General features: G+C 45.2%; 1 protein-coding gene across 1 annotated transcript in view; it reads right to left on the reverse strand.

Annotated features, from left to right (window-relative positions):
• The window catches only part of LOC110489513 (1-phosphatidylinositol 4,5-bisphosphate phosphodiesterase delta-1), a 60,900-nt gene extending 51,916 nt beyond the window's left edge, over nt 1-8,984 (reverse strand). Inside the window, exon 1 of the mRNA XM_036945631.1 lies at nt 8,675-8,984. Within this exon, the coding sequence (XP_036801526.1) occupies nt 8,675-8,705 (31 nt within the window). The 5' untranslated portion in view covers nt 8,706-8,984. The remainder of the gene's footprint in view (nt 1-8,674) is intronic.
• Nucleotides 8,985-16,854: the final 7,870 nt, after the last annotated feature.

The following is a 16,854-nucleotide window of genomic DNA, read 5'->3' on the forward strand; positions in this document are numbered from 1 at the left end:
TGTAGAACATCTGAGACAAATATTCCAGGTCAGTCGAGTCAGACAGGAAGTGAAAGCAAAAGGACCCCTCCACCCCAAATATTTTCCTCACTACCACTCAAGATAGACTATGAAAATGAAAGATGTAGTAGTACAACGAGCAGCAGGAGTTAGAGGCAGCAGTCAGCGGGCTGGGCTGGACTAGGCTGGACTGGACTGGGCTGGGCTAGACTGGGCTAGGCTGGACTGGGCTGGGCTGGACTCGACTGGACTGGGCTGGACTAGGCTGGACTAGGCTGGACTGGGCTGGGCTGGACTGGGCTGGACTGGGCTGGGCTGGACTGGACTAGGCACTAGGCTGGACTGGACTAGGCTGGACTGGGCTGGACTGGGCTGAACTAGGCTGAACTAGGCTGGACTAGGCTAGACTGGACTGGGCTGGACTAGGCTGGACTGGGCTGGACTAGGCTGGACTAGGCTGAACTGGCCTGGGCGGGACTAGACTGGGCTGGACTAGGCTGGACTGGCCTGGGCTAGCTTGGGCTGGACCGGGTGGTCCACATTCAGAACCACCCTGTCAGTGCTCGCCACTCCTGGGGCGTGGGCACAACAACAACATTGTAGACATTTTTACAAGGTCCCGCAACAGACTGACAGAGGCTGTTTATGAATCTAGCTGGCAGGAATTCCGAGAGGAGGAGGAAGGCTGGGCACTGGGAAATAGCTGAGTGCTTCAGACTGCCTCTGTAGGGTTTTGGACCGTAGCCTGAATTCACTCAGTAGCTCTGTTGTTGTTGACTTGTTTGATCACAGGACTGCTCACTTCTGACCCATACCATTATCAACACAAAACATGAGCTTAGATAAGCTAATATTGTGTGATTCAGTCTTTGCCTGTGTTTCAAAATTCGTACTTGTGTTCTATCTAAAGTGTATAGCGAGGACAGAAGCTAACTGTCATTTTTCAAATGTGATTCAAACCTAGTGACTCAATGCCCCATAGTAACAGAAAACCCCATGGTGACACAAACCCCCATAGTGACACAAAACCCCATAGTGACACAAAACCCCATAGTAACAGAAAACCCCATGGTGACACAAACCCCCATAGTGACACAAAACCCCATAGTGACACAAAACCCCATAGTGACACAAAACCCCATAGTGACACAAAACCCCATAGTAACAGAAAACCCCATAGTGACTCAAAACCCCATAGTGACACAAACCCCCATAGTGACACAAACCCCCATAGTGACACAAACCCCCATAGTGACACAAACCCCCATAGTGTCACAAAACCCCATAGTGACACAAACCCCCATAGTAACACAAAACCCCATAGTAACACAAAACCCCATAGTGACTCAAAACCCCATAATGACACAATACCCCATGACACAAAACCCCATAATGACACAATACCCCATAGTGTCACAAAACCCCATAGTGACACAAACCCCCATAGTGACTCAAAACCCCATAGTAACACAAAACCCCATAGTGACACAAAACCCCATAGTAACACAAAACCCCATAGTAACACAAAACCCCATAGTGACACAAAACCCCATAGTAACACAAAACCCCATGACACAAAACCCCATAATTACACAATACCCCATAGTAACAGAAAACCCCATAGTAACACAAAACCCCATAGTGACACAATACCCCATAGTGACACAAAACCCCATAGTAACACAAAACCCCATAGTAACACAAAACCCCATAGTAACAGAAAACCCCATAATGACACAAAACCCCATAATGACACAATACCCCATAGTGACTCAAAACCCAATAATGACACAATACCCCATGACACAAAACCCCATAATTACACAATACCCCATAGTAACACAAAACCCCATAGTAACACAAAACCCCATAGTAACACAAAACCCCATAGTAACACAAAACCCCATGGTAACACAAAACCCCATAGTGACTCAAAACCCCATAATGACACAATACCCCATAATTACACAATTTTTTTTTTTTTTTTTTTTTTTTTACCTTTATTTAACCAGGCAAGTCAGTTAAGAACAAATTCTTATTTTCAATGACGGCCTGGGAACAGTGGGTTAATTGCCTGTTCAGGGGCAGAACGACAGATTTGTACCTTGTCAGCTCGGGGGTTTGAACTCACAACCTTCCGGTTACTAGTCCAACGCTCTAACCACTAGGCTACCCTGCCGCCCCACAATACCCTATGACACAAAACCCCATAGTGACACAAAACCCCATAGTAACACAAAACCCCATAATTACACAATACCCTATGACACAAAACCCCATAGTGACACAAAACCCCATAGTAACACAAAACCCCATAATGACACAAAACCCCATAGTGACACAAAACCCCATAGTAACAGAAAACCCCATAGTGACTCAAAACCCCATAGTAACAGAAAACCCCATAATGACACAATACCCCATAGTGACACAAAACCCCATAATGACACAATACCCCATAGTAACACAAAACCCATAGTAACACAAAACCCCATAGTAACACAAAACCCATAGTGACACAAACCCCCATAGTAACAGAAAACCCCATAGTGACTCAAAACCCCATAGTAACAGAAAACCCCATAATGACACAATACCCCATAGTGACACAAAACCCCATAATGACACAATACCCCATGACACAAAACCCCATAATTACACAATACCCCATAGTAACACAAAACCCCATAGTGACACAAACCCCCATAGTGACACAAAACCCCATAGTGACACAAAACCCCATAGTAACACAAACCCCCATAGTAACACAAAACCCCATAATGACACAATACCCCATAGTGACACAAAACCCCATAATGACACAATACCCCATAGTAACACAAAACCCCATAGTGACACAAAACCCCATAATTACACAATACCCCATAGTAACACAAACCCCCATAGTAACACAAAACCCCATAGTGACACAAAACCCCATAATGACACAATACCCCATAGTGACACAAAACCCCATAGTGACACAAAACCCCATAATGACACAATACCCCATAGTGACACAAAACCCCATAGTGACACAAAACCCCATAGTGACACAAAACCCCATAATTACACAATACCCCATAGTGACTCAAAACCCCATAGTAACAGAAAACCCCATAATGACACAATACCCCATAGTGACACAAAACCCCATAATGACACAATACCCCATGACACAAAACCCCATAATTACACAATACCCCATAGTAACACAAACCCCCATAGTGACACAAAACCCCATAGTGACACAATACCCCATAGTGACACAAAACCCCATAGTAACACAAAACCCCATAATGACACAATACCCCATAGTGACACAAAACCCCATAATGACACAATACCCCATAGTAACACAAAACCCCATAGTGACACAAAACCCCATAATTACACAAAACCCCATAGTAACACAAACCCCCATAGTAACACAAAACCCCATAGTGACACAAAACCCCATAGTGACACAAAACCCCATAGTAACACAAAACCCCATAATTACACAATACCCCATAGTGACACAAAACCCCATAGTGACACAAAACCCCATAATTACACAATACCCCATAGTGACACAAACCCCCATAGTGACACAAAACCCCATAATGACACAATACCCCATAGTGACACAAAACCCCATAGTGACACAAAACCCCATAGTGACACAAAACCCCATAGTGACACAAAACCCCATAATGACACAATACCCCATGACACAAAACCCCATAATTACACAATACCCCATAGTAACACAAAACCCCATAGTGACACAAAACCCCATAGTGACACAAAACCCCATAGTGACACAAAACCCCATAATGACACAATACCCCATGACACAAAACCCCATAATGACACAATACCCCATAGTGACACAAAACCCCATAGTGACACAAAACCCCATAGTGACACAAAACCCCATAGTGACTCAATACCCCATAATGACTCAATACCCAATGAAGACACAATACTCCATAATGATATTGGTCCAGATCTATTACTGGGTGACACCCTGACCCAGCAGTAGTGATTGGTCTAGAACTATTACTGGGTGACACCCAGACCCAGCAGTTGTGATTGGTCTAGAACTATTACTGGGTGACACCCTGACCCAGCAGTTGTGATTGGTCCAGAACTGTTACTGGGTGACACCCTGACCCAGCAGTTGTGATTGGTCCAGAACGGTTACTGGGTGACACCCTGACCCAGCAGTTGTCACCTTCTCAGGACTCGGCCAAACCCAAACAAGTACTTGACGAATCTGTGACACAGGCAACACCCGTTCTGCCTGTCACATTCTGTTAATGGTACCCAAAGCACACACATCCCTGGGTCGCTCCTCTTTTCAGTTCGCTGCAGCTAGCGACTAGAACGAGCTGCAAACAAACACTCAAACTGGACAGTTTTATCTCAATCTATTCATTCAAAGACTCAATCATGGACACCCCGCCCCGCAGGAGGCCTTTTGCCTTTTGGTAGGCAGTAATTGTAAATAATAATTTGTTTTTAACTGACTTGCCTAGTTAAATAAAGGTTAAATAAATCAAATAAATATTTAATATTAAGGTACACAGAAGTAAATGAATGTATTTGGCTATTTCAGCCACACCCGTTTTTGACAGATTTATACAAATCGAGCACACAGCCATTCAATCTCCATACACAAACATTGGCAGTAGAATGGTCCATACTGAAGAGCTCAGTAACTGTCAACGTGGCACCGTCATAGGACGCTCCCTTTCCAACAAGTCAGTTCATCAAATGTCTGCCCTTCTAGATCTTCCCCGGTCAACTGCAAGTGTTGTTATTATGAAGTGGAAGTATTGGAGCAACAACGGCTCAGCCGCAAAGTGGTAGGCCACACAAGCTCACAGAACGGAACTGCAGACTGCTGTAGTGCATAAAAATGTCCTCGGTATCAGCATTCACTACTGAGTTCCAAACTGCGTCTGGAAGCAACGTCAGCACAATAACTCTTTATCGGGAGCTTCATGAAATGGGTTTCCATGGCCGAGCAGCCGCACACAAGCCTAAGATCACCATGAGTAATGCCATTCGTCAGCTGGTGGTGTAAAGCTTGCCGTCATTGGACTCTGAAGTGATGAATCAAGCTTCACCATCTGGCTGTCCGACGGATGAATCTGGGTTTGTCAGATACCAGGAGAACGCTACCAGCCCGAATGCATAGTGCCAACTGTAAAGTTTTTGTGGATAAGGAATAATGGTCTGAGGCTGTTTTTCATGGTTCGGGCTAGGCTCCGTAGTTCCAGTAAAGGGAAATCTTAACGCTACAGCACACAATGACATCCTATACAATTCTGTGCTTCAAACTTTGTGGCAACAGTTTGGAGAAGGCCCTTTCCTGTTTCAGCATGACAACACCCCCGTGCACAAAAGCGAGGTCCATACAGAAATGGTTTGTCGACATTGGTGTGGAAGAACCTGACTGGCCTGCACAGAGACCTGACCTCAACCCCATCGAACCCCTTTGGGATTAATTGGAACACAGACTGCAAGCCAGGCCTAATCGCCCAACATCAGTGCCCAACCTCACTAATGCTCTTGTGGCTGAATGGAAGCAAGTCCCTGCAGCAATGTTCCAACATCTAGTGGAAAGCCTTCCCAGAAGAGTGGAGGCTGTTATAGCAGCAAAGGGTGGACCAACTCCATTTTAAAGCCTTCCCAGAAGAGAGGAGGCTGTGTTATAGCAGCAAAGGGAGACCAACTCCATATTAATGCCTTCCCAGAAGAGTGGAGGCTGTTATAGCAGCAAAAGGAGACAAACTCGATATGAATGCCTTCCCAGAAGAGTGGAGGCTATTATAGCAGCAAAGGGTGGACCAACTCCATATTAAAGCCTTCCCAGAAGAGAGGAGGCTGTGTTATAGCAGCAAAGGGGGGACCAACTCCATATTAAAGCCTTCCCAGAAGAGAGGAGGCTGTGTTATAGCAGCAAAGGGAGACCAACTCCATATTAATGCCCATGATTTTGGAATAAGATGTTTGACAAGCAGGTGTCCACATACTTTGTAGTGTATCTTTACTTTTCTCAAGTATGACAACTGTGTACGTTTTCCACCATCAACGCAACAGTCTAAAGACATTGTTATTGAGAGACGGGTTGATCACCGTTTCCTTACAAGGCTTCTAGAGGAGGGTAGAAGTGTCATGAATTAGTACCACCTCTGTACTTACAGAGGTTCTGAAAAGACCAAAAGATTCAGATTCATTAACCTGGTACCGGCCATACATACCCATGTTTCCTGTTATCTGTCCTGAACTCTGACCTCAAAGCAAGGTGAACTTGATCAAATGATTTTGGTTGGCAGAATGTTTTCTTTTACATTTGTTGTATCTGACCGTGTCTGAAAGATGCAACAAAAAGTTTCTCTCATATTTTGTACACAAATTTGTTTACATTCCTGTTAGTGAGCATTTCTCACAGGTGTGGCATGTCTAGAAGCTGATTAAACAGCATGATCATAACACAGGTACACCTTGTGCTGGGGACAATAAAAGGCTGGTGGTACTGGTACTGTTGTGAACAGAGTGCCCCATCGTGGCGGTGGGGTTATGGTACTGTTGTGAACAGAGTGCCCCATCGTGGAGGTGGGGTTATGGTACTGTTGTGAACAGAGTGCCCCATGGTGGCGGTGGGGTTATGGTACTGTTGTGAACAGAGTGCCCCATCGTGGCGGTGGGGTTATGGTACTGTTGTGAACAGAGTGCCCCATCGTGGCGGTGGGGTTATGGTACTGTTGTGAACAGAGTGCCCCATCGTGGCGGTGGGGTTATGGTATGGGCAGGCATAAGCTACGGACAATGAACACAATTTTATTTTTATCGATGGCAATTTGAATGCACAGAGATACCGTGACGAGATCCTGAGGCCCATTGTCGTGCCTGCCATTCATCCAACTCCATCACCTCATGTTTCAGCATGATAACGCACGGCCCCATGTCACAAGGATCTGTACACAATTCCCGGAAGCTGAAAATGTCCCAGTTCTTCCATGGCCTGCATACTCACCAGACATGTCACCCATTGAGCATGTTTGGGATGCTCTGGATCAGCGTGTACGACATCTTGTTTCAGTATTCCCATACCCGGGTACGTTGTAACAAGAGAGCTCTTTTTTTAGACAAGCAGTTTTCTAAACTGTTTGCATGAAATCTGATTATTTCCAGGGATACACAACATCCTGTAACGATTCTCCTCCTCTTCTGAGGAGGAGTAGGAAATATCGGACCAATGCGCAGCATGGTAAGTGTCCATGTTGTTTATTATAACCGGAACACTGAAACAAAAGTAGAACAAACCGCAACAGTTCTGTCAGGTACAAAACAGAAAACAACTACCCACAACTCAAGGGTGAAACCAGGCTGCCTAAGTATGGTTCTCAATCAGAGACAACGATAACCAGCTGCCTCTGATTGGGAACCATACCAGGCCTAAACATAGAAACACAACACCTAGACATACAACATAGAATACCCACCCACATCACACCCTGACCAAACAAAAAATAGAAATATACAAAGCAATCTACGGTCAGGGCGTGACAGATACACAACATCCTGAAATATATGTAGATATCTTTGTTAGAAAGAGTACTATATTTCCCTTGAAGAATTGATGCTGAATGTAAAAAAATTAATCTCAACTTACACCACTCTCTCCTACAGTCTAAATATTTTTCAGGTCCATAATGTTTGGCTGTGAATGCCGGATAGCATCTTCCATCTACTATATATCCCTGTTCATTAGTTACCCTTTACTACTTATCCTTCACATAATCATATAAATGCTAGTCAGTTAAAGGGGCCGTATCTAGGCTAACATCCTAGTCAGTTATAGGGGCCGTGTCTAGGCTAACATCCTAGTCAGTTATAGGGGCCGTGTCTAGGCTAACATCCTAGTCAGTTATAGGGGCCGTGTCTGGGCCCCTATATGAATGAGAGTGCATCAAATCAGTGTAGAGCCAAGAGGAAACAAGCTATTATCTTATACTGGTGAGGCCAACAGCATTTAACTTCCGTTAAATCTATACAGCTATAATTTTCACATTAAATCCACCTGATTGCTAACTGGGATAGACAGGCTACCTATGGAACAGGTAAACTATCCTTTTGATGGTACAGTGACGTGATTGGGTGATCAGGTAACTAAGGCGGGGGTAAAGGAAAGTGAAGGTGTGAAGGAAGGAGTTGGCTCCAGGGATGTCTCCTCCCCTTTCTACCTGCCTCCAGACACTAATATCTGATCTGGCTGCACACCAACATTTTGTATAATAAGGCACATTGTTCATCCCACGGGAGAAAGCATTTCCTCTGTTTATACTTACAATAATGACTTTCAGACAGAATGTTACGTGCCCTAGAGACAGGACACTGGACAACCATCTCAGACAGTCAAACAAATCACATTACCACTCAAGCATGATCACAATGCCTATTGAGGAATGGAATCAAAACGGATGTTACCTTGGTACAAGTAGATCATAAAAACATTTCTTTAAAAAAAATGGTTTGAAATTGCGCACTTGAGTCATGCTATCCACTCAAAGAGGTGCCGAATGATCATGCATGGAAGTCGCACCTAACAGATTGTGAAGGTTCTCAACAATATGAACAGATTTCACACCATATTCCATATATCTACAGTTCAACTTACCATGTTTTTCTGCTTTACCGTTCGATTCCATCCCAAATTGACCAGATCAGTCCAAAGTTGCAGGTGCGTAAACTCCCCCCAGCAAACGCTCAAGTCTAAGGGTCTCTATGGATAAATGCGAATAGCAAAGCGGTTATAAAAAGCAGGTCTCGCACCATCAGTCCGCTACAAACTTCAGGCTGCTGATGAGATTCAGACAGTGCGTAGCGCTGTCAGTAGCCTACAGCCAATACCAAGCAGCGCTGTCAGTAGCCTACAGCCAATACCAAGCATGCGCCCTGACCTGCCGCGCAGTCAGTCCACACCAACATCACAGCCACACCGGTCTGACGGGTCCTCTTATTGACTCTGCAGCCTGGTCCACACCCTCTACATGGAGTTCCTGACATTGGGGACATTCTGATATGTTGTCCCATTCATATGTTTAGTTTCTCTGTGTGTCTGACAATGCTGATTGGCTGAGCTGTTGGAGGTCATGAATACTAGCTTAATGCAGTAAAATACAGTATATGTTTATTTCCCAAATGTATCCGTTTTAAATACTTGTAATGATGGAGAATGAATACTATTTTATCACTTATTAAAACAAGCCAGTCTTACGGAAAAGACTGTGGTCTTAACCTGTAGGTCTGGTCTGTCTGACAGAGTGGATGTAATCCAGCACCATGGTTACTGAGTCACCTTGGTTACATACTGAGTCACCATGGTTACATACTAAGTCACCTTGGTTACATACTGGGTCACCTTGGTTACATACTGAGTCACCATGGTTACATACTGAGTCACCATGGTTACATACTCAGTCAAACTGAGCAGAAGTATGTGCTAAAGCAACAGCTAACAACAGCAGGTGTTTCACGTCATACCTCGTCCATCAGACTCCAGCTGCAGTCAAATGACAAGGCATGTCTCAGCTGCAGTCAAATGACAAGGCATGTCTCAGCTACAGTCAAATGACAAGGCATGCATGTCTCAGCTACAGTCAAATGACAAGGCATGCATGTCTCAGCTGCAGTCAAATGACAAGGCATGTCTCAGCTGCAGTCAAATGACAAGGCATGCATGTCTCAGCTACAGTCAAATGACAAGGCATGTCTCAGCTGCAGTCAAATGACAAGGCATGTCTCAGCTATAGTCAAATGACAAGGCATGCATGTCTCAGCTACAGTCAAATGACAAGGCATGTCTCAGCTGCAGTCAAATGACAAGGCATGCATGTCTCAGCTGCAGTCAAATGACAAGGCATGCATGTCTCAGCTGCAGTCAAATGACAAGGCATGCATGTCTCAGCTGCAGTCAAATGACAAGGCATGTCTCAGCTACAGTCAAATGACAAGGCATGCATGTCTCAGCTACAGTCAAATGACAAGGCATGCATGTCTCAGCTACAGTCAAATGACAAGGCATGCATGTCTCAGCTACAGTCAAATGACAAGGCATGCATGTCTCAGCTACAGTCAAATGACAAGGCATGCATGTCTCAGCTACAGTCAAATGACAAGGCATGCATGTCTCAGCTACAGTCAAATGACAAGGCATGCATGTCTCAGCTGCAGTCAAATGACAAGGCAGGCATGTCTCGGCTGCAGTGATTTGGGGTTAGGGGTAGGGTTGGGAGGGTTAAGGTTAGGGGTAGGGTTAAGGTTAGGGGTAGGGTTAAGGTTAGGGGTAGGGTTAACGTTAGGGTTAGGAGTTAGGTTAAAGGGTTAAGGTTAGGGTTAGGAGTTAGGTTAAAGGGTTCGGGTTAGGGTTAGGAGTTAGATTAAAGGGTTAGGGTTCGGGGAAGGGTTAAAGGGTTAAGGTTAGGGGAAGGGTTAAAGGGTTAGGGTTAGGGGAAGGGTTAGGGGAAGGGTTAAGGTTAAGGTTAGGGTTAGGGTTAGGGTTAGGGTTAGGAGTTAGATTAAAGGGTTAGGGTTAGGGGAAGGGTTAAAGGGTTAAGGTTAGGAGTTAGGGTTAGGGTTAGGGTTAGGAGTTAGATTAAAGGGTTAGGGTTAGGGGAAGGGTTAAAGGGTTAAGGTTAGGAGTTAGGTTAAAGGGTTAGGGTTAGGGGAAGGGTTAAAGGGTTAAGGTTAGGGGAAGGGTTAAAGGGTTAAGGTTAGGGGAAGGGTTAGGGTTAGGGTTAGGAGTTAGGTTAAAGGGTTATGGTTAGGGGAAGGTTTATGGCTAGGGGAGGGGTTAGCTATCATGCTAAGTAGCTGTAAAGTTGTTAATCAGATCAAATGCTATAGTTGTCGGTGATGAGATTCAAACACACAACCTTTGGATTGCTAGTCACCCCCTTTTCATTTTTCCTTAATCAACCTTCAGTCTTATGTAACCATACTAAACATAACCTATTATACTAATTTCAGTGTCCCTGATTTTTGTTTACTATGTTACGACTAGCCTTTGAGACCAGCCTGGCTGAGCTGTTTGTCACGCACATCCTCCACCTACCCTCCTCTGTCGAGGAAAAGCTGTTTCACAACAGTCACAATAGAAAGCGCTCTGAAAGTCTGTGACACGTGTCTGACACACCCTGTTTTAGACACACCAAAAATGCTTTAGGTGCTGCACTGCACTCCTCTCACAGTAGCCTATAAACTATGTAGCCTAAAGAGCTTTAATTTTCATGAAGTCCCAATGTTCATAAACGGTTAATGACACACTGTCCTATTGTGAAGTAAGAGGCCCAGTGTTTAATCATAGGGGTGGCAGCTAGAGTATGAGTAGGTCAGAGAGCCAGAACTGTTACCCGTGTAGTAGGGTTAGAGGTTAGAGGTTAGGGTTAGGGTTAGGTTTAGGGTTAGTGCTAGAGTATGAGTAGGTCAGAGTGCCAGAACTGTTACCTGTGTAGTAGGGTTAGAGGTTAGGGTTAGGGTTAGGGTTAGTGTTAAGAGGCCCAGTGTTTAATCAGGGTTAGGGTTAGGGTTAGGGTTAGGGTTAGAGTTAGGGTTAGTGCTAGAGTATGAGTAGGTCAGAATGCCAGAACTGTTACCCGTGTAGTAGGCGTGCTGGATCATGTTGGAAACCACAACAGCTGCAGAGAACATGCTCTCAAGTATGTCTTGATTCTACAATAGTTGATTCCTGCAAAATTCCTGCACTTTTAGTCAAGCAAATAGATTGCCTGATCAGTGGCACTGGACTTACTAGGTTGGCAAATGACTGCCACATATGACAGCAACAGTATTTCATTTTTTTGTGCACATTTATTAAACACATTATTGACATCCTTGTGGCTGAACGATGAAAGATGTTTGGAAAGAAACCCAGACCTTTTCTATAGTTACCTGGCTGCCTGAAACAGAAGAGTAAGGTGCTACTTTCACACCTGGTTTGTTATTAAGGCACATGAAAGTTCACATGTTCGGGAAGGCATGTTCAGGAAGGCATGTTCGGAAAGGCATGTTCGGGAAGGCATTTTCGGGAAGGCATGTTCGGGAAGGCATGTTCGGGAAGGCATGTTCGGGAAGGCATGTTCGGGAAGGCATGTTCAGGAAGATATGTTCGGGAAGGCATGTTCGGGAAGGCATGTTCGGGAAGAACATTCCTTAGAACATTACCAACATTTGAAATGAACCATGTTAGTAAACTGCTCTGTTGACTGACTGGTTAGTAGACTGCACTGTTGACTGACTGGTTAGACTGCTCTGTTGACTGACTGGTTAGACTGCTCTGTTGACTGACTGTTAGACTGCACTGTTGGCTGACTGGTTAGACTGCTCTGTTGACTGACTGGTTAGTAAACTGCTCTGTTGACTGACTGGTTAGTAGACTGCTCTGTTGACTGACTGTTAGACTGCACTGTTGGCTGACTGGTTAGACTGCACTGTTGACTGACTGGTTAGACTGCACTGTTGACTGACTGGTTAGACTGCTCTGTTGACTGACTGGTTAGACTGCTCTGTTGACTGACTGGTTAGACTGCTCTGTTGACTGACTGGTTAGACTGCTCTGTTGACTGACTGGTTAGTAGACTGCTCTGTTGACTGACTGTTAGACTGCACTGTTGGCTGACTGGTTAGACTGCACTGTTGACTGACTGGTTAGACTGCACTGTTGACTGACTGGTTAGACTGCTCTGTTGACTGACTGGTTAGACTGCTCTGTTGACTGACTGGTTAGACTGCACTGTTGACTGACTGTTAGACTGCACTGTTGACTGACTGTTAGACTGCACTGTTGGCTGACTGGTTAGACTGCACTGTTGACTGACTGGTTAGACTGCTCTGTTGACTGACTGGTTAGACTGCTCTGTTGACTGACTGGTTAGACTGCTCTGTTGACTGACTGGTTAGACTGCTCTGTTGACTGACTGGTTAGACTGCACTGTTGACTGACTGGTTAGTAAACTGCTCTGTTGACTGACTGGTTAGTAGACTGCTCTGTTGACTGACTGTTAGACTGCACTGTTGGCTGACTGGTTAGACTGCAAGGTTGACTGACTGGTTAGACTGCTCTGTTGACTGACTGTTAGACTGCTCTGTTGACTGACTGGTTAGACTGCACTGTTGGCTGACTGGTTAGACTGCAAGGTTGACTGACTGTTAGACTGCTCTGTTGACTGACTGGTTAGACTGCACTGTTGACTGACTGGTTAGACTGCAAGGTTGACTGACTGTTAGACTGCTCTGTTGACTGACTGGTTAGACTGCTCTGTTGACTGACTGGTTAGACTGCAAGGTTGACTGACTGGTTGACAGTCTGTTTGTGGTCAAGAGGTGAACAAGTTTTTTGAACTGAAGTTGGTTCTGACCGGAGGGCGACCAGGTGCGGTCGTGTCCAGTCTGTGGGTGATGTTCAGCTGTTGCTTCGGCTTTAGAGGTCACCTTCAAGGTGAGAGACTGCTGACAATATGAATATTGACTTTGACCATTATATAGTGTTGATTTTTTAATGTTTTTTTAATGTTGATTTTGTCAACCGACACCAGAAGCGATCAGGACATGCAGGTTAAAATATCAAAACGAACTCTGAACCAATTATATTCATTAGGGGCAGGTCCAAAAGCATTAAACATTTGTCAATTTATCCATCTAGTTGCTGTTGCTAGCTAATTTGTCCTGGGATATAAACATTGGGTTGTTATTTTACCTGAAATGCACAAGGTCCTCTACTCCTACAATTAATCAACAGATAAAACAGTAAACAGAGTTTGTTTCTAGTAATCTCTCCTCCTTCAGGCTTCTTCTTCTTCTTTGGACTTTAAAGGTGGTTGGCAACCAACTTTAAGGTGCATTACCACCACCAACTGGACTGGAGTGTGGACCTCAGTTCATCAGTGCTCCTAAAAACCAATGAGGAGATATGAGAGTTCAAGTTCTATTTTAGCGCCTGGCTACGCAGACACTCGTTGACGGGGAGAGAACAGGCAGTCTGAAGCCTGGGGAGAGGACAGGCAGTCTGGAGCCTGGGGAGAGAACAGGCAGTCTGGAGCCTGGGGAGAGAACAGGCAGTCTGAAGTCTGGGGAGAGGACAGGCAGTCTGGAGCCTGAGGAGAGAACAGGCAGTCTGGAGCCTGAGGAGAGGACAGGCAGTTTGGAGCCTGAGGAGAGGACAGGCAGTCTGGAGCCTGGGGAGAGAACAGGCAGTCTGAAGTCTGGGGAGAACAGGCAGTCTGAAGTCTGGGGAGAGGACAGGCAGTCAGGAGCCTGAGGAGAGGACCTGCAGTCTGTCTGTCTGTAGTCATTTGTCTGTGCTTTGGCAAAGTGGGTGGGGTTATATCCTTCCTGTTTGGCCCTGTCCGGGGGTGTCATCGGATGGGGCTACAGTGTCTCCTGACCCCTCCTGTCTCAGCCTCCAGTATTTATGCTGCAGTAGTTTTGTCCTGTGTGAATTTAAGTATGCTCTAATTCTTTCCTTCTTTCTTTCTTTCTTTCTTTCTTTCTTTCTTTCTTTCTTTCTTTCTTTCTTTCTTTCTTTCTTTCTTTCTTTCTTTCTCTCTCTCTCTCTCTCTCTCTCTCTCTCTCTCTCTCTCTCTCTCGGGGGACCTGAGCCCTAGGACCATGCCTCAGGACTACCTGGCATGATGACTCCTTGCTATCCCCAGTCCACCTGGCCGTGCTGCTGCTCCAGTTTCAACTGTTCTGCCTGCGGCTATGGAACCCTGACCTGTTCACCGGACGTGCTACCTGTCCCAGACCTGCTGTTTTCAACTCTCTAGAGACAGCAGGAGCGGTAGAGATTTTCTCAATGATCGGCTATGAAAAGCCAACTGACGTTTACTCCTGAGATGCGGATATGTTGCACCCTCGACAACTACTGTGAGTATTATTATTTGACCCTGCTGGTCATCTATGAACATTTGAACATCTTGGCCATGTTCTGTTATAATCTCCACCCGGCACAGCCAGAAGAGGACTGGCCACCCCTCACAGAGTGGTTCCTCTCTAGGTTTCTTCCTAGGTTTTGGTTATAGGGAGTTTTTCTGAGCCACAGTGCTTCTACACCTGCATTGCTTGCTGTTTGGGGTTTTAGGCTGGGTTTCTGTACAGCACTTTGTGATAACAGCTGATGTAAGAAGGGCTTTATAAATAAATCATCATCTACCTGTTCACTACACCTGAACCATGGTGGGTCACCTACCTGTTCACAACACCTGAACCATGGTGGGTCACCTACCTGTTCACTACACCTGAACCATGGTGGGTCACCTACCTGTTCACTACACCTGAACCATGGTGGGTCACCTACCTGTTCACTACACCTGGACCATGGTGGGTCACCTACCTGTTCACTACACCTGAACCATGGTGGGTCACCTACCTGTTCACAACACCTGAACCATGGTGGGTCACCTACCTGTTCACTACACCTGAACCATGGTGGGTCACCTACCTGTTCACTACACCTGAACCATGGTGGGTCACCTACCTGTTCACTACACCTGGACCATGGTGGGTCACCTACCTGTTCACTACACCTGAACCATGGTGGGTCACCTACCTGTTCACTACACCTGAACCATGGTGGGTCACCTACCTGTTCACTACACCTGAACCATGGTGGGTCACCTACCTGTTCACTACACCTGGACCATGGTGGGTCACCTACCTGTTCACTACACCTAAACCATGGTAGGTCATCTACACACTCATCTGCAAACTACAGTGGGACAAAAAAAGTATTTAGTCAGCCACCAATTGTGCAAGTTCTCCCACTTAAAAAGATGAGAGAGGCCTGTAATATTCATCATAGGAACACTTCAACTATGACAGACAAAATTAGAAAAAAAATCCAGAAAATCACATAGTAGGATTTTTAATGAATTTATTTGCAAATTATGGTGGAAAATAAGTATTTGGTCAATAACAAAAGTTTATCTCAATACATTGTTATATACCCTTTCTTGGCAATGACAGAGGTCAAACGTTTTCTGTAAGTCTTCACACACTGTTGCTGGTATTTTGGCCCATTCCTCCATGCAGATCTCCTCTAGAGCAGTGATGTTTTGGGGCTGTTGCTGGGCAACACGGACTTTCAACTCCCTCCAAAGATTTTCTATGGGGTTGAGATCTGGACACTGGCTAGGCCACTCCAGGACCTTTAAATGCTTCTTACGAAGCCACTCCTTCGTTGCCCGGGCGGTGTATTTGGGATCATTGTCATGCTGAAAGACCCAGCCACGTTTCATCTTCAATGCCCTTGCTGATGGAAGGAGGTTTTCACTCAAAATCTCACGATACATGGCCCCATTCATTCTTTCCTTTACACGGATCAGTCGTTCTGGTCCCTTTGCAGAAAAACAGCCCCAAAGCATGATGTTTCCACCCCCATGCTTCACAGTAGGAAGGCTCTCTAGCTCTCTAGCAAACTCTCTAGCAAATGCTCTCTAGCAAACTTCAGACGTGCCCCTGCTTAAGCCTGTACATGTCCAGGCACGTCTGAAGTTTGCTAGAGAGCATTTGGTCCCTTCCTACTGTGAAGCATGGGGGTGGAAACATCATGCTTTGGGGCTGTTTTTCCGTAGTGTGTTACTGATGGTAGGCTTTGTTACTTTGGTCCCAGGTCATTCACTAGGTCCCCCCGTGTGGTTCTGGGATTTTTGCTCACCGTTCTTGTGATCATTTTTTTTTATTTATTTATTTATTTATTTTTTTTATTTTTTTTTAATTTTACCCCTTTTTTCTCCCCAATTTCGTAGTATCCAATCAATTGTGTAGTAGCTACTATCTTGTCTCATCGCTACAACTCCCGTA

Source organism: Oncorhynchus mykiss, chromosome 15 (assembly GCF_013265735.2).
Source record: "Oncorhynchus mykiss isolate Arlee chromosome 15, USDA_OmykA_1.1, whole genome shotgun sequence".
Classification (NCBI taxonomy): domain Eukaryota; kingdom Metazoa; phylum Chordata; class Actinopteri; order Salmoniformes; family Salmonidae; genus Oncorhynchus; species Oncorhynchus mykiss.